General features: G+C 35.9%; 1 protein-coding gene across 1 annotated transcript in view; it reads right to left on the bottom strand.

Moving 5' to 3' along the window:
* LOC145664489 (uncharacterized) overlaps nucleotides 1-20,079 on the bottom strand; it is a 294,263-nt gene that overhangs the window by 9,432 nt on the left and 264,752 nt on the right. The window contains exon 2 of the mRNA XM_081731211.1: nucleotides 17,527-17,693. Within this exon, the coding sequence (XP_081587337.1) occupies nucleotides 17,527-17,693 (167 nt within the window). The remainder of the gene's footprint in view (nucleotides 1-17,526; nucleotides 17,694-20,079) is intronic.

Genomic DNA, 20,079 nt, shown 5'->3' with positions numbered 1-20,079 from the left:
CAAAATTGGTACGATTTATGTTTTCTCACTTGAACTTCCTATGTCAGCATGAACTATGCACAGCTGCGCAAATGGTTTCGAGCAGCTCTTGAAAGTTCCATCAAAAAAGCACTGCTGGCTGTCCCTCACAAGTGAAGTTCAGGAGAAAGCACTCGCCTGCAGAGAAACTAAGCATGCCATTTGAAGCCCCAATTTATGCTGATTACAACAAGCTAATAACATTCCTGTACCGTTGAGAACGGTTCGACGTATTTAACTTGGAAGTTTATATGAGAAAATGAGGATATGCGCATTTGTACTCGTTAAGTACCGGTACAACATAATTGGTAACGAATATTGACATACGAATTGAAAGCTATCGGAAGTAACAGAAAAAAAGTGTTTCGCAATAACTAACAGGTTTATTAGATACAATTAGACATTACATTGTTCACAATAATCATAGGTTAGAGATGAAAATTGATCACTGTTGTTCTTCTGTTTTATGAAGAAATGACGCAGGCAAAATACTCCCCTGCACCATGAACATTTTATATGTGCAATTGCGTTGCATCCGTCAGGGGAATAGTTCGCAGAACCAAAGCAAATTCGACAAGTGATTCAAAAGTTATAGGTCTATAATTTGTTAGTAACCTACCTTGTAGAACGCAAACTGAAACAATCAAATGTATCGCGGTGATCGGTAGTGATTCGTATGGACAAGAACTTTATTTGATTGTTTCATTGGTACATTATAACGTCCGGATGAAGAAGTTTCATACTATGTACAAATCTCCTGCCATAATCTTTGATTGATCGGAATCAAAACACATCAAATGGTTGCACAAATCGTGTGCAATTCTTTGGTATCTTCTCAACCATTACGTCTTTGCCATCCGTCATGCAACTTGTAATGGACAATTTGTCTGTGAATGGACCCCAGTGATCAAGCAATAGTAAGTTCAAACCATCAGGTTTCGCATGGGAGAGAATACTTAACGCGTTGAAATGTGTATCCACTCATTTTCTCATATAAACTTCCAAGCTGAATATCTCGAACAGGTCTCAACATACAGGAGTTTTATTACCTGTTGTAATAAGCATGAATTGGTCCTTCAAATGACATGCTTATTTCTTTGCAGGCGAGTGCTTTCTCCCGAACTTCCCTTGTCAGCTGGATTCAGACCATCATATCCATTAAATAATACAATTAAACAATTAATATAAACAATGAAATGTGCAAATTGTACATATAACAGAAAAGACGATCCCTTTATAAACATCCAAGTGTATGTCGTTCCACTTAGTGAGCAACTTTGTAACTTATAGGATGCCACATAGATTTGCTGTGATGATTACTAAATTAATCCCTACTAAATTAATTAATAATCATAAATTTAGTATGAGGGATTAATTCCTCTCTTTCCAAATACAGTTTCTCCCAGGTTCGTGGCAGTCAGCACGCCGTCGTGGCAGTCAGCACCTTCATATTTGCTATCAGCGACAGTTGTGGCAGTCAGCACCAATTGGCTGTGGCAGTCAGCACCCGTGGCAATCAGCACCTAACCATGAATATCAATATGCATTAACATATTCTATGGTTTACAAACTGTTTAAGTCCATAATATGTTGATCTTACACTAGGTAGTTACTGTAATACAATTAATTATCTACTACCAATTTTTATTAGAAACTACGATATTTATTTTTTTTAAAAAAAAGAATATAAACACTGTTACAAATTACAAGTGTAACCCAGTTATGCTTAAAATAGTGTTAAAGAATTTAGATGTGTAGGTTTCGTAAACCTATTACATAGACGTTCTTACAGTATATTATAGAAAACCAGTTTATAGTTTCTTTGACACATTGATTGGTAGATAAAATATAGTTCATGAAAGCATCAACACAGCGTATCGTAGTGCTTCAAGCAAGATAAAAAGAAAATTATTACTTGAAATGATTTCGTGACTGTGGGTAAAATCTGAACAATTGATTCTTTTAACAATAGGTGTGTATCTTCTAATGTTGACTTTTGTTCAGAAATGAGAAGGTATGCTTAAGAGTATGGGGGAAGTGTAGTTTCCCCCCAAATACAGATATCTGAATTAGAGACGCTCGTATGGGGGGAAGTACAGTTTTCTGTAGAATTAGCCTACCTACGGGTTTTCCAAACCTCTCATCTTTCCTCTAAAAGAAAAATAAAAAGTAAAGCTAACGAAAGAAAAAAAATCTTAACAATTCAATCTAGGCTCTGGGTGCCCCACTGTTTTCGTCCCGCCCATTGCGGCCTCATTCTCCAAAACTTTTTTTTTTAAAAAGGAATATCCTCAAGACTTTTTTTTTTTTTTTTTTTTTTTTTTTGTAGTATATCTATCTATATATTTTGCCACCCAGATCCGACATGCCTTCGTAAGTTTTTGGGTAGAGAAAATGCAGGCGCGCGGTTTTCCAAAATAATACTTAATAACAGGTTACTTGTAACCACAAGCAGTTAATCGGAGCCTTTTCTTTCCAAAGATTACCAGACATGCGGGCCTCATGCTCCGTATAATGTATTTATTATGGTTGCCATTACGAATTCCTATACTTTTTTTTCTAGTTTTTTGTTAATGAAGAGATCTGAAATAAAAAAAGGAAAGAAACATTTTCAGAAAAGAAATGTAAGGCAGGAAGGGAAGCCGCGAATGAATATATACAAGAAATCAATCCACTGTCAGCAAGAAAGCATGCTCCTTACTGCAAAGTTAAGCATTTTACAAAAAGAATTGTTTTTCGTGGCTTCCATAACGAAAGAAAAATATACCGTAACGATCCCTGTATCCTTGTTTTTTCCACATCCTTTGAATACCGTCAAATAGTGTTAGACATATCCATATAGTGGCGTATACAGAATTTCATCAAGAGGAGAGTCAAATATCCAGTTTCAAGTTCATATTGCTTCAGGACACACAACTCTTAGATTTGTATCTTAATATAATAAATCCTTATTTTCTCATAATACGAGGAGCAGTCAAAAAGTTCCCGGAAGTCTATCGTAGCTCTTTATTACCACGATATAAGTAGACATTTACTTAATCGCCTTCAAAGCTGGAACCTTCGGAACACACACACTTGTTCCATCGCTCCTGCGATTGGTGGAAATATCGACGAAAGCCCTCTTTTGGTAGCTTCCGAAGTTCAGCCGTCGCGTTAGTTTTAATATCTTCTACATTGTCGAAACGGAAAAGGCCTATTTTTAGCTTAGGAAAAGCCAAACATCCGATGGTGCTAAACTGATTTTAAACCTATCATACTCTGTGAATAAGATTTTCCCTAATTTGATGTTTACATGTTGCTCGATCTGTGAAATTGCGCTAGTAATCACCATACACTCATCCGTTCAACTACACTACTCGTACACTACCCTTTAAGATTTGTTCACACATGTCAAGTTCAGAATTAGACAACTTAAGGACTGTATTGCCCAAGATTCATTGTGATTGGATCAACAATGCGAGAACTACAAGAACATTCCGAAAACTTTTCGACTGTTCTTCGTATATTGTAAGAAGGAGAGGAAGTTGAACTCGCTAAACTTCTGCGTACGCCAATGGATATAATTATAGTACTTTACTCGTACGGTACGATAAGATCCATTAAAACCTAACTTAAACGTTCACATCTTAACACGTATGAATGACCGACCAATGTCATCAGCGTAAAACAATCTTTCCGATTACGATCCCACTAATCACCATTCATTCATTCATTTATTGAAACCTTTCAGTGGCTAGTCACAGCAAGGAAAGGAAAAATGTTATTCTTGTTTTTACGCAAGCAATCAATGCTCTCCATAAGAATGACTTTATATGGTTGTATCGGGAGATAACGGCTAGCCTGCTAACACTGAGTCCTCGAATACACTTGATTTACTGGTCTTGTGAAGCACGTGTCCTGTACTAGTGACTAGCACGTGCGCCTTTGGTTCACGGGATCGACTTCCCATAGAGAAGCTTTAAAATTTGAAGGTAATTCCAATTCCCCTTAAACTATAGATCCACGTCTCATATAGTTCAGTGTAAAAAAGGAATGTTAAACTCCAATCAACCAATCGCGAAACACGTCTTCCCCTTTAATTTCATTTTCTACGTAACTGTCTACATCTATCAGAAAGTCAGGACAACTTAGAATGTTAAGTACAAGTGCAATATATAAATAACGAATCAATATTTATTTATTTATTTACATTTGTTTATTGTTTATTTATACGTGCTATAGTATTCCTAATATTATTTCTGAATTTACATCTTTATTCCTGTTTTCTATTTTCAAGTATCTTTTCACATAGTATCTTTCGAAGGAAAATAACAGTCAGTCTTTCTATACTTATGGTTTAGAGGCTCTACAGCTACTGTGTATGTTTGATAAATTGCCTATAAACTATCCCCAAACATACAAAATACACAAAACTACTCGAAATAACTAGATTGCTAATAGATATAGTAATAACATATAATACGATATAATTGTTAATAATAAATAGGCTATTCAAATTTGAAGGCTTCATATTTATATTTCATTTTATTTCATGTTATTTGTCGATTCTTTTTTAAGTTAGTAAAAGTTTCGCGGAACACCCTATGGTTTATTTGTATACCCTTTGTCAACAGTGAGGTTATAAGCACGAGACGTAAAGCTGAGAGTAGAATATGAAGAATTGTAGTGAGATCGCTGCTCTCCCACCAGGAATTGGACCTGAGATCTCATGCACAAAAGACAAATTCACTAGTAGACCAGCGACGTCCGTGACAGATCTTGGTAAATCTTACACGCTAGTTTTATATATATTATATATATCGTTATAAATATATATAAATATGAATTATATATATTTATATTATATATATTTTTAAGATGTTTTTGCTCATCTGGTTAAGTTTCTCAAAAATTTATTTAAATAAAAAGCAGAAATTTCACAGGTAAAACAAAAATAACAAAATGCATTATTTCTCGGATGAATGACTATTCGTAGTTATAACTATTGATATATACACCCTCCATTCCAAAAGAAACCAAACGTTTTAAAAAAAAAAAACAAAAAAGCAATGTACATTTTGGAGCAAATCATTTTTATTAATCAATGTATTCCCCTTCTGCATCGATACACATATTTGCACGCTCCAACAAGTTGTCAGACGACTTCTCCATGTCCTTTATTGGAATGGTCTTTAGGACGGCGGTCGTCGCCTTCTCAATGGCATCAATCGATGCGTGCCACTTTCCTTTCATCGCCAAATGCAGTTTCGGGAACAGATAGAAATCGCACGGAGCGAGATCTGGTGAATAGGGCGGATGATGCAACCGAATAATGTGATTTTTGACCAAAAATTCAGTTACAAGTCGCGAACGATGTGATGGTGCATTATCGTCCAAAAGAGTCCAACTGCCGATTTCGCGATATTCGGGCCGAATACGACGAATTCTTGCCAGCAAACGCTTCATGACGCCCAAGCAAAACTCTCCAGTGACTGTCTGGCCGAGCGGAACAAATTCTTTGTGGATAATTCCTTTTGAATCGTAAAAACAAATCAGCATCACCTTAACTTTTGACTTCACCAAGCGACTTTTTTTTTGGGTGTTCCTTCATCCGGCGCTCTCCATTCAGCACTTTGCCGCTTTGCTACGGGCTCATATTCAAAACACCACGTCTCGTCACCAGTTACAATCGATTTCAAGAAGTTTCGATCCTGCTGAGCACTTTTAACGATGTCTTTGCAATGCGCAATTCGATCAGCTTTTTGGTCTTCGGTGAGTTTGTGTGGTACAAACCGCGAATTAACCTTCTTAAGGCCCAAAACTTTGGTCAAAATGCGGTATGCGGTTGTTTGAGGAATGCCTAATTCCATTTCAATAACTTTCACCGACGATTTTTTGTTATGTTTGATGAATTCACGCACTTTTTCGATGTTTTCTTCCGATAATCCGGTTCTGGGACGGCCTGATCTTTCGTCATCATCCAGCGTCTCTCTACCCGATTTGAATCGCCTGAACCACTCGTAAACTTGCGTACGGGATAGACACTCATCACCATATGCATTTTGTAGCATTTGGTGCGTTTCACTAAAAGTTTTACCCAGTTTAACACAAAACTCAATTGCAGTTCGTTGTTTGAAACTCATTTTCCGACCGATGTACACAACACACTGACAGTTGAAACGCAATAACTTTGTTGCCGTGCATCGAAATGTCATGACATTTATACCAGTTGTCAATGAGGGACTACGCCATCTACCGGTAAAATATTACAACAGATGGCACTAGTGGTACTATTTGTTTTCAAAAGTTCGGTTTCTTTCGGAATGGAGGGTATATATTCATTAACAAAATATATATAGTGTATGTGTATATGGAACTGAGGAACAGATCGCGAGCTTACAGTGTGGTACCTCCATATTCCTAGGAAAGAATGCTAAGCAGTCATTATACGCCAATTCTAATAAAGGTTTACCAAACTGAGTTTTTTAAGTCTATTTATTTGCACAGTAGCCTACTTCACAACTCTTTAATGTATATCCACTCTTAAGAATCTGTATGGCAAATGTATTCTTTTTTAGTTGGTAGCGTCGGATTCAATCCTCTAAAAGAAAAATGTTTAGTATCTATTAGTTTAAAAGGCATATGTAACTAACTAAATAATTTTGACATAATTATATCCGTAAGTTTGTATGTATGTTGTTCGTGTAATGACACATAAAATATATTGATGCGTAACTGACATGTAACGAATTTAGAATTGATAACTAATACTGTTATAGTTCAGTTAATTTTACGTTAGGGAAGAGAGAACGCAAATACTGTTTTTTCTACTTGCTCTCTCCTTTTATTAAAGTAAATAAATAAAATGAGCTTTATTTCTCTTTCTTCTCAATATAATTCCATTACGAAAGAGAAAAACAAACTATTTTGGTAGTTAGCGCACCATCATTGATTTTTTCTACACGCTTTCGTCGATTTCTAACTCCCTTTGTTTTATTTCTTCTAATTTTCACATAACCTTTCGATTCCACATCCTTTTTCGGCCCAGTCATCGTTTTTTCTCTTTATCCGACGGAGTTTGTGGTGGAACTCTGCCTAATGTTCGGTCGTAACCCGTAATGGAGCCCCAGAGACTCTCGGGGAGGTTAAAAAGATCTCTTTCGTCTACCGCTACTCCACGCAGACGTCGAGATCCTGCCTTATCACTGGAAGCTAGCAGCTTTAAGTAACGGAACAACCGAATCAAAATCGAGAGGAAAACTTCATTTTCCAAGAGTGAAGTTTATACTCTTCATGTGATGTGCGTCAATTTGTTGTGATTTGCAATTGAAAGAGAGCACATTGTTCTATTTACATGATAAATTGATTAAATTAACAATAGCTTGCTACTTTTTAAACTAAGGAATAGTGATATAAGAATGAGATCTGTTTATAACATCATCATTATCGTAACTATTCTGCTCTAACTACCAGAAGTAGAGAAGCTGACATTACTTCCGCAAATTGAGATGCTTCCGTGTGTCACGGACCTCAGCTAACACTTTTATCTTGACGTAGGAGTTACTTCTTTAATACCGTCTGTAAATTGTGGTGTTTTTCTCCCCTACCAATTCAATTTCCATAAAATATTTATCACTTCTTAAAATGGAATTTCTTCTCAAATATTTCATAACCCCTTCCTCCTTTTTTTATCTATACCAATATTGATCCTTTCTTCTCTATTACCCAAACACTTTATCATTAGTTTTCCATTCAATCCAGCTAATTTTCTACATTCGCCTTCATACCTTCATTTTAAAATTTTCTGGCTGTTTTTCGTAATGTCCTCATTTCTACTCCGTATAGTAAAATAGTCTTGATTTGTTTTCGCAACTCATCATTCAACGACCAATAAAATAACGCTATTTTTCTTTTTCTGAAATTTGTTTCCCACTCCCATCCTTGGCTTTAGGAACTAGTATTTACCGGTTACATTTTACACTTTTGCCAATAATACTCTTATCGACATACCGAAACAATTACATGTTCTACTTTCTCAACTTCAAATTTATAGTACTTGAAACACTTCCTTTTATTCCAACGAACATAATTTTCCTTTCTTTTTCAGTATCGTTTATCCCAATTTCTTAACCGCCTTTCCTCAGATCATGTTAATTTTCGAGTTCAATTCCCAGAAGGAACCATATCGCGTGTAAAGTGAACAGAAATATCATCTTCCTAAGACAATCTTTAATTATTATTTCTTTTAAACATATATTGCAACACAATATCTGTGTGGACTCCCCGCCCCTTCATTCAATTACACTTCCCTTCATCATTTACTGTTCTGTTCTGACTTATTTGTTGGTTCGCACACTAATCATTCATTAATCTGTAATGCTTTTATTCCTCCAGAATCTTCTTTTGATCTCCCACTAACATTTTTTCTTCATTTCACCGATCAAATGCCTCTAACCCAGCAAGCACTACATGCACTTCATTTCCTTCCTCTGATAATCTTTCATTAATTAGTTCTAATAAATCAGTACCATCTCTAGGTCTTTTTCCGCCCAAATCCAAATTATTTATCCTCAACAACTTCCTTGTTTCGCCATATAACATACTGTTCGATATTCGAAGCAGAATTTCTTCTGCGTGTTGAGTTGAGTTGAGTTGATTTTGAGTTTAACGTCCCGTTCAGCAGCGAGGCTATATGAGACGTGGACCTACTGATTAATGTGGAATCCGAACCACATGAGCTCCTGCCGGGAATCGAACCCGGGCCTCCCACGCCAAAGGCGCGTACGCTAACCGCTTAGCCACGGAGGAGCTCTTCTTCTGCGTGTAATATGAGGCTAATACTTAACAACGTTTTCAGGCTAATACTTCGTTGTCCTTACAACTTTTTGCATTCTTTTCTTTTGGGTCATCCTCCTGTTTCATAGCCTATATTTCATTACCAATTCGGAACATATTTTCCCTTTTTCCACTACATTCTTCATTAACTCTTAAGAACGTTGTTTATAGCGGTTACTTTATTATTCCTCATCTTGCTACATACTTTTTCAATGATTCCTTAATATTACAAATTCTTTGTTAATCCTCACTTACTTTATTTTGCTCTTCAAACTTCACTTCTAGTTTTCTCCATCTCTGGTTTCTAATATGATAGTTTTTCTTTCTAGCTTACTTCCAACTTTCATTGATTTTATGTCCTTTATATTTAGACGGGGAACTTCCCTATATTTCTAATTCATCTATGTCATAATCTTTCGTCTATCGTTCGCTTCTCTGACTTTATCAGTTCCCCTTTGCAATTCGTTAATTTCCTTCTCTTATACCTTTAGAGCACATTTGTTCTCATATTCCTTTCCCCTTTAGCTTCCTTAATATTATTCTCTAACCCCTGGCTTCTTAGTTTTTTCTCTTTACTGTACTGTGTTATTTCCTCATCAGCCTCATCATGGATATTTTGAAATATTCCCACCGTCCTATGTCTATTTCTATATATTGTCACTGAATTTAAATATTTCATCTCATTTTTTCTTATTATAGTAGTTATCAAGGGGCAAAATCAAGAGAACCATAGTTAAAAAGTGTATGAAGTCTGTTTAATCGACCTTAGTGTGCTCATCTGCGAACGCGGAAGTCATACCTGCAAGTTTCTGATTTAAAAGTGGAAGAATCATGGAATCTGGAAACTATAGATTACCGTCCGTGAAATTAGTATTTGCGTTTGATGGATTTCAACTGTTTTGATGCACGTTACACAGTGAGCGGCAAGCTGCTGTGTGAAGAACCCGCTTCTGTCTGCAGTACCGCGATGGTTAGACTGTATTTGTCAATATAATGGCAACAGACTAGATGAAGGTACATTCTACAACTATACAGTAGCAAACGTTGTAGTATAGGGTTAGAATTGCCAACTCTGAAAAATAAAATTACCGCCGCCAGCTCTTATTCCTCAAAACAGAAGAATAATTGTATTATAAACCTTGACATACATAGATTAGCCTGATAAAAATACCGATCAGTTGGCAACTTGATATAGAGTCCACTTCCACTCGCATTTAATCCCTATTAATGGGATTTGTTTGTGATAATCATTGCATCATTGATGTGTAGGGCCTGTTGTCCTATTTCCTCAATTCTTGAATGGAACCATTTTCTAACAGAACTGCACGTGACACATAAGTTCCTGGATGAACACTACACACCTACCATGCTGCTAGTATGTATGTGAGTGATAAGATATTGGCGCTGTGCACTGAGAAACATAACGAAGAAAGTGCCAGCCAACTATATACATAGTTTAATGGGGCACATGTCAGGCGTCCGAGCAGACCAGGGAAGCAGCGCTATTTCGTCATTTCTGGAAGAAAGGCGTGGACATTTCGGGATACATGTAGCTGGTATTATTGTGCTGCAATATGACATCTGGAGTCACTCATGTAGAAGTCACTGGTGAGGTTGTTCACAGTGCGTAGTGTCAGATTGCATGTGGTGACCAATGGCTCCCCACACCGTTGTACTTGATGTTCGACAATGCATGCTGGCACATTGTGTTCACCATTATAACATCTAATGTGTATGCGGAAATCTCTATGAAACAGTGAGAAACAGGACACGTCCGAAAGCACCATTGGTAATTACTCAGCACACTACTGACGGTATTCGCATACCCATTTATCCCAAGTGATCAATCGAAGCCGGTTAATTGCTAGATCGTCGGTTCGTATTTTTCTCTTCTGCCTATTACTGCCACGCATACAGGGCTGTTGCGTGGGTTGTAAGTACCCGGGGCGAGAATCAACAGACGCCCCCCTTCCTCAAAGTGTTATGAAAAAGAACCAGAGTTTGTTCTGTGCTCCTCAAGTTCAATTTTCTAAAGGTCCCCTGCTGTTTCTTCTTGTTATTAATGATATTCTCAAGTTCTTCTTTTTGCCGACGATCTCAAATTATACTCCAAAGTAAGTTCAATTGGTGACTGCGTGAAACTTCAACAGGATCTACAGAGACTTCAAATATGGTGTGTTAAGAAAAAATTAGTCGCAAATGTGCCCAAATGTAAATCTGTATCTTTCACGAAGAAAGAAAATCCAATTAACTTTACCTATACAATAAATGGCACTTTCTTGTCTACCTCAAATACTATCAAAGATATAGGAGTTATATTTTATAGCAAATTATCCTTTACTCAGCACATTGACGCATTAACGAGTAGTGCATATAGAAACCTAGGTTTAATTTGTAGGATAGGACAGGATTTCTACAAATATTCAACATTTATAAGATTATATTTTTCGTGTGTGAGATCAAAATTAGAATACTGTTGTACTGTTTGGACACAGGTAATATACCTGTTGTGATCTAAATGTAACCATAAAAAAATAAATAAAAAATTCTTGCAGACAAGAACACTGGTTTCTACACAAAGTGTGTCCCCTATGAAGACTTAGTAATGAATTTTAGTTTTCAAACATTAGAGAAAAGGATATGGGTATTTGATCTGTTGTTCTTACATAAATTATTAAACGGTAAAATTGACTGTCAAGAATTAGTTTCATAAGTGTTATTACGTGTCCCAACAGGTAAGACTAGAATAGCAAACACTGGGACATTCTATTATAGAAAAGCAAGGACTAACATATTGCATAAGTCTCCTCTATGGAGAATGTGTGCTTCACACAACGAAATGATTCGACTTCATGTATATAGTAGATGTATTTAGTAGCTAATGTCCGAAAACAAGTTCAAAACAATTGTCAGTCAATAACTTCTGCATAATTAAACGACGTATATTTGTGCATGTACGTATAATAGTGTATGTTAGATAAGTATGTACACGATACTATAACTGAGCATTAAGCCTGTCGTGTTGTCCTTATGAAATAAATAAATAAATTTTACTTAGACGTGGCCTGATAATTATTAAAATATCTGAATTAACAATATTTAAAAAAAAAAAACATTTACCAATATAATCTGAATTCCTTGGATTTGTTGATTTGTCGTCCCGGCGCCCCCCTGGTTGCGGCGCCCGGGGCGATTGCCCCGGTCGCTCCGCCCACGCGACGGCCCTGCACGCATACATCATTACTGTAACGGCATATTCCAAACGAACTGCATATTAATACAACAAGCAGCAACCAACAACTATGTGGTCCATTCATACGCAGTGGTTTGTTTATTTCGTTTTCTGGTGTCCATAAGACATAGTGATTCGCTTACAAGATTTCTGTTCGTTTGTCCACGTTTCGCTACCTAAGTTTTGCTTAAACCACTCTCTGACATGGCGATACTACTGCGAGCACCGAACCGAGTACACTGCTGAGTGTATGCATGCGCCATCGTGCTGAAATTGTTATTTTTCACAAGACATATACTACTATACAAATTCTATGGAATTGGACACATTCCCGTCATGCTTTCATTGCACTGAAATTTCAAAAGAGGCAGAGTATGTAGATATACATATAGAACTTTTTTGTTTATTATTTTTAAATTATTAAATACACTTCCAATTTACAAAGCAATTTATTGAAATCATTAGAAATTAACAACAGCAATAGGAAAATAAGTTGAAGAATGTCGATGAGGTTTAAGACTGTATGAAGGAACAATTCTGGTAATCGCCTCGTGGAACTCAAGAAAATATTCAGTCAGGATGGCAATGGTTTAAATGAAAATTATAATAACTTTCGTAGTTATTTTTCCCTCCGATTTACATAATTTGTACCCTCTCACATCAGTGGAATACTTTCTAGTATTTTATTTATATGATTGTTTAGTTATTTATATGAAAGTTGTTTTCATCATTTGAGAAATGTCGCCGCATACTTTATTTAGAGGTTATATTAAATTATTTTCACATTATAAATGAAAGTGTAAACAGAAAAGGCAAAATCTCTTACAAATATCCGTATTACTTCATATTACATCTTAAGATTATCGTAACTCGTTATAACTACACCTGCTCAAAGATTTTTTAAAAAAAAAGAAAGAAAGAAAAAATGTCTCAAATGAATTACTTAATAAAAATCAGAATCGTTTCGTACACTTATAATGCTTTCTCACTCATATATTTTCTTTGATCTTTAGTAGTCTATTTGTAGTGAAAATTTTTAAGTTTACAATTAGCTATTCAAAATACTTATTAAATATTCTGTAAAACCAATTAATACAATTGACTAATATTAAAACCAGTTATATAATTATCTTGTAACTAATGAAGATGAAGTCTTCAGTAACTAAGTACTCGAAATCGTTGTCAGGCAGAAAAGGGAGGAGAGAGAAGCGCTAATTGATGCAATGCTCCTGCGTCTGCTCTTCAAATTGATTCCCGGGTAGCCGGAAAGTAGCTAGAGCGCAAGCGCCGCAGGCCATCGGAGCACCCAAACTTTCCTCATCGAATACTCTACACCTTTTTTCAGTGCAGCCGCAGAGACCACCGACTTTCAGTTACCGGACAGTTAAGGTTATCTGCCTGAGTCAAGGCAAATTCACTCTTCCACACTGATTCTCGATCTTTTAAAAAGAAACTTCTCTCTCGATCTTTTAAAAAGAATTTCTATTTTTCCTACGTAGTACCAACTCCATGGAATTCAATCGTCGTTAGAAAGCAGTTTGATTTTGCCAGCAATCAAGGAAAGCAATAGCTTCCGGAATATAATGAACTAGTAAAGTTATAAGTATCTTTGAAGTAATTGATCGACTTTTTGCTATACGTCATTGTACAAAACCGAAGTTACTATTTACATGGGCTTCTAACAACAGCAGGACATAAATTCGGTAATTACAAGATTATATTTCCACAGAACGGCCTTTCCTACTGCGCTATATCGTCCCAAAGAGACCTTAATTACATGAGCACACAATAAATAACTGAAATTTGCATCAAAAATTTACGGCAGCATATTGAGTGAATATATCTTTCAAAATGTGAGTTCTATTACTCTACTAACTCTTATTCTCTTACACAAAACATTTGCTCTCAATAATACTATGACAATGTCCCTTCTATGTTTGACAAGATAAAGATCATTAACGCATTAAACAAATATTTCAATTGATAAATCCTTGGAACTTTCCAGTCGCATTTGGCATACTTCAGTCAACACTGTTCATTGGAAAGTCATGTTCATTCCCTTCAGCATGAAACATGCTTTCCAGAGGTGCTATGTATTGGGACCATGACGTACTTGAACAGGGAAAAGTGGGAAAACGTCGGAAAAATTCCCTCCAGAAACCCCTATCATCAACTTTGGACCCCTCTGAAGTAGTCCCGGATAAAAGCACACAATCCAAATGTATCTCTAAAAATACTATAGACATTACGAAATTTGTATACCAAGTTTGTGTTGATAGGCGGAATATGTATGAGGGAAAATGTGTTTTGTTATACATGCTTGTCCCTCATATCTATTCCGTCTATCAATATAAGTCCAGAGAGGTCCAAAGTTGATGGGAAGGATTTCTGGAGGGAATTTTCCCAACATTCAACCAATTTTCCCTGTTCAAGTCTCCTTTAGCCTAACCGGCATAAACGTGGGACGTAAAACTCAGAAAACTAAACTGTTCAAGTACGTTATGGGCCGCAATACATAGCACCTCTGGATAGCTTGTTTTATGCTAAAGAGAATGATCTATAAACCATGACTTTCCAATGAACAGTGTTCATGCAATAGCTATTTTACTACGAGTCTACGATTTTCTATATATTAACAGGGTTAATGGGCCCCAGGGACTTACCGGGTTGTCCATGGCACCTAATTTTTTGTGCATGAACATATCTTTGTTATGTTTATCGAATGGACTAGGTTTGATTCGGATGTCCTGATGACATGTTCATGTCCTTTCCTTGTAAGAATGATATATATACAATTCAATATATAATTAGCTCTTTCGATAGTGGCACATTCCGCTTGTTCAATATGATTAAATAATATGAAATGGCGTTACTAAAATATGTAAGAGTTTGTGTTCTATTAGCAATCTCTTCATGGTTGGAGCACCGCATTTGGTGGGTGATTGCACATCAAAATCCTTTCCGCATTGCATAGCTCGGATCCTAACCTGAGAAGTAGTTGGCAACACTTTTAATATAACGTCCTGTTCTTCGTAATATCTTCATTGTGTAAGAAAGTAAAACAAAATTCACAAGAATATAGTAGCACTCAGGGTCGGCTGGTTTAAAACAGATATTTAAAAAAAATGCCTTTTAAAAAAATTAGTTTAAATAAAAAATGCAAACATGCCACAAATTGTGTAAACTTCACATTGACGTATTTACTTTATCTCAATTATTGAAATCAAAAGTTTATTTTTTCATATGTACAATATATGTATGAATGGTTAAGAGTCAGAATGAACCTAAATGATTCGTATTTTCGTTCACTTATTTTATCGATCTGCACACTGAATTAAATTGCTGTATTTCTGACTCAGTAAATTCATTTGGACTAAATTAGATGTATGCTTTGTAGTCTTTTGAAATTGTGCATTTACTTTTAAAATGTGTACAACTCCCTACAGTGAATCAATTGTACAGTTGTATATCTTCTGTCCTTTTGAAGTGGCTCTTAATACACTCACAAGTATGCAAGATCAGTACATCGTATTACTATCAGGTGTCCTCCGTGGATGAGTTGGTAGACTCGTCGCTTCTGTAATCAAAGAGTCCAGGTGGAGGACTATTTCTATCGGGAGCAGATCGAGTAATAGTTCGGACCCCACCTTAAGCTGTAGGTTTCGTCCTTCTTAATGGGCCCCCACTGTTGCATATGGACGTTATAAATAAAGCAAATTTATTTAAACCAAGAAACCTAATTTAAACCGAAAAAAGCTTTTTTAACCTGGTTTTTACCAACCTTAGTGACACAATCATCTTTTCAGATTCCAATTTAAATGCTGATATGTTTAAAGAATCAAACTGCTTGTTTCAGTGATTGTGGGGTAATATTGTGTTAGTATCCTGACCAACGTGACTCATAAAGCTATATACTCGTATACACACATACACACATACATACCTATAACGGGTGTCCCAGAGTTCTTTTCCTGATTACAAACATTCATAAAGCATAAAGTATGACACATAGACAAGTACTTTTTATCTTGAATTGCATGTTACATATTCAAGTTTTTGTGTACATACTTAGTGTTATTTTGTTTGTTACCGGACCCAGTGACATAACAACAGCGGAATCGGACACCATTTGCAGTAACATGTACTCAAACCAGTAGAAAGCCCACTGTGTCCTCTGATATCATGAAACACAGTCATTAAAAACAGTACAGAGACAATTCCAAACGCCATAGCATAGACAGCCACCAGATGTTAAAAGCATCAAAATATGGCACGCTAAGATTAAGGGAACATGCAGCGTCAGTGATGTACCTAGAACAGACAGGCCTGGAACTAGAGCGCAGACTATTCAGACTGTGAGAGACGCATTCGTGAGAAGTCCCAAGAAGTCAGTCTGAAGAGCCTTACGTGAGTTGCAGATTCCTAAGACATCAGTGCACCGCATCCTACATAAACATCTTTCCCGTGCGTACAAAATCCACATTGTTCAGTCCCTACAACAAACAGATTGCAGTGCTTGTTATGACTTTGCTGTTGCCATGCTGTCTGAGATTAAGGAAGATTTTGACTATCTGAAACGTGTCCTTTTCTAACGTCAGATGAGGCCACATTTCATTTGAACGGTGTTGCTAACCGTCACAATGTTAGGATCTGGGATTCCGACAATACCCACGATGTGTTTGAGACATTCAGAGTCAGTCCTAAGCTGAAAGTGTGATGCGGTCTTATGCACAATAAAATGATAGTATTTTTTTTCTTCAGTTGAAAGACGATCACAGAAAATACCTATCTTAATAGGTTGCAGTTATTTGTTGTGCCACAGATTCAGAACATTCCGGACTTAATTTTCCAACAAGATTGTGAGGCACCTCATTGGGGTTATATGTCTGTGCCTATTTGGATACAACATTTCCGGGAAGATGGATCGGGCATGATGGTCCCATAAAGTGGCTTCCGCGATCACCAGACATAACACCACTGGATTTCTTCCATTAGGGTTATGTCAAGGACCAGGTTTACCAAAGACCTGTGAACGACATTGAAGGATTATGGCGCAGAATTACTGAAGGCGTAACATACTTCCCTCACGTAATGTTGACCAACACATGGATGGAATTGGAATATCGCCTGGATATCCTTCGGGCAACGAAAAGATCACACGTTGAAATTTATTAATTCTGTACACAAAAACTTGAATATGTTACATGCAATTCACGATAAGTAAAAATATTTATCTAAGTCTCATATTTTATGCCTTACGAATGTTATATCTAGGAAAAGTATTCTGGGTTACCCCATATATATATATATGTTCTAATCAGAATGACTACTATAGAAATCCAACTCGGTAGGGACTTTCTCATTACCAATCTTCCATCCTGATTCGAGAATATTGATATTGGATGAGGAATTCATGTTTGTTTGTTTTTACATAAATATACTTTATATTCTTGTGAACTTACCGCTACTCTTGATTCTTTGAGATCCAATCTCATGGCTAACGCCTCTCGCATGAAGACGTCAGGGTAGTGACTTGCCTGAAAGGCTCTTTCCAGCTCTTCCAACTGCCAGCTATTAAAATTCGTCCTGGAACGACGACGCTTCGCTGGACTGTCGTCACCGTCACTATCTGGAAAATAATAAATCGAAACAAAACGATTACCTTAAAATAAATGAACAAACTTTTAAGAAAAACGTTTAATTCAATCAATAGCAGAATATCAAGAGGAAAATTTCCCGTCATAGACATTTTTACTTACTAAATTTATAGCTAAAGAATAAAAGTTATAATTTGAATTGAAAAAAAAATATTTCCTTTAACCCATTTCAACAAGAATTCATAATATTTCATGATATCATAATTTAGATAGAAATTACAGCCATGATGTTTAGAAATTAATGCCCTATGTATCACGAGAATCTTCAAAATAAGAAATAGAGATGGTTCCACTGCTTGTCGGGTTACTAAGGATACGTCTCACGCACAGCAGGCATTAGTTATGCAGTTTGTCGAAGAATCAATTATTTCTGTCCGCAACGAAGACGTGCCTCTGACTGACAGGGGAGTTCCCGCTCCCTATAATTAGTGCCTCAGCTAAGTATTAAAAACCTTGATAATAAGAACTTCATGCGAAGTGTCTGCTTGCTGAAGCCAAGGCTACGCCGAATGAGCTGCGACCAATCGTAAATTGTTCTGTTGCCACGAACCTTAAATCATTAAAAATATCGCTTCCATTGTCTCACGAAAATAAATTTAGTGAAAGAAAAAATATTGTTACGCCACCTGCCTGCAAGGAATATATATATATATATATATATATATATATATATATATATATATATATATATATATATATATATATATATATATATATATATATATGTAGTGCCTTACGGTCAGAGTTAACTATTTTTCCTCAATATCAATCTATACCTATAACTGAAATTATTTTCTTGATATTCGTTCAAAATAATAGTAATATTACGGAATGTATGTTCTTTCATGTTAGTACTCGTATATACTTTATAATTGATACAACGTCTAAAGTGACAATCAGAATCCTTTGTTGATATAGGATAAATTAGATCCGTTTACTAAATTTATAGTAAAAGAAATTTGAACAGCGATTGTTTTTATTAAGATCATCTATTAGTGCTTGTACACTGAGAAAAATCCGTGCTCCGGACAGCGGTATATTGTACACTCATGTCAAAAATTATTGTCGCATGTCTATAAATATGTTGTTGTAGGAATATAATTTGATAACGAATTCGCCCGGTATTTCTTATAATGTTAGTATGTGTATAATCGGCAAAGACAAGTATGTGACAAATTTCATGTCAAAAGAGCGCTAAATAAGAACAATAAAACGAAAATAAAGCTTTCTTCTCCATTTAACATTTTGTTTTGCTCACTCTAATTTTCGTATTTATTATTCTTTTCCTATGAAATTTACCACAAATATACATTTCCCGATTATACACATAGTATCAGCATTAAAAGTACCGTGCAAAATCATTATCAAATTATATTCTTACAAGAGGACAGTTATAGATATGCGACAATCATTTTGGACATTAGTGTACAAATATACGGATCCTCTTGCTTACTATAGAAATCAGTACGGAGCACATAGGCACTGCACTAAGATTTTACATCATGCCGTTGCAGGATGTCTGATATCTAACATTTTCCCTTATATTACACACACACACACACACACACACACACACATACACACACACACACACACACACACATATATATATATATATATATATATATATATATATATATATATATATATATATATATATATATATATATATATATTTATATATATATTATAAAACATGCGTTTTCAGTTACACGTTCACTGTACGTTAAGTCCAAAAACTACAGGATTTACAAATGTAACATACGATTTGACGAACGCCACATACCTTTTTTTCTCAGTGTAGGTAGAGTGTCTTGGTATATAATTTTGCACTGTGCCCTCAACGTCGGACTAGTGGCTAGCACGAACTCTTAAATTCAGTTTTTGATGGGAGAGCCTTGAAATTTGAATGCATTACGGTGATTAGGATTTCACCTTAAATTTGTAAGTCCTCATCTCATAGCCTCCAACTGAACAGGGACGCTAATCTTCAACCAACTAACCAAAAAAATAAATATCAAGGAAAATAACTTTTTCACGTATATAATCCTATCTAGGATCAAGGTTAGAAAAGATGAACTTTTGATTTTAAGTTAAGCATTGTCTTTGAATATGATGCCCAACAGTGCTAGCATGCTTTCTCAGCTTAGGAACAGATGTCGCGTTAATGCATTATTCAGAATATTTAATCTGAACTCTTATATATTCTAATGCATTATTCTTTTACTGAGGGAAGCGATGCTTCGGCAGGTTCTATGGACGCTTCGCCCTTGATACACAGTTCTGTTCAAAACGAACAGGCCAGACAACTTTTTATAGAAGTCCATACTTTCGCAACCGTCTGGAAAAAAAAATAAT

This window comes from Thermobia domestica, chromosome 11 (genome assembly GCF_964235325.1).
Source record: "Thermobia domestica chromosome 11, izTheDome1.hap1.1, whole genome shotgun sequence".
In the NCBI taxonomy this organism is placed as follows: Eukaryota; Metazoa; Arthropoda; class Insecta; order Zygentoma; family Lepismatidae; genus Thermobia; species Thermobia domestica.
This window is presented reverse-complemented; position numbering and strand designations above follow the sequence as displayed.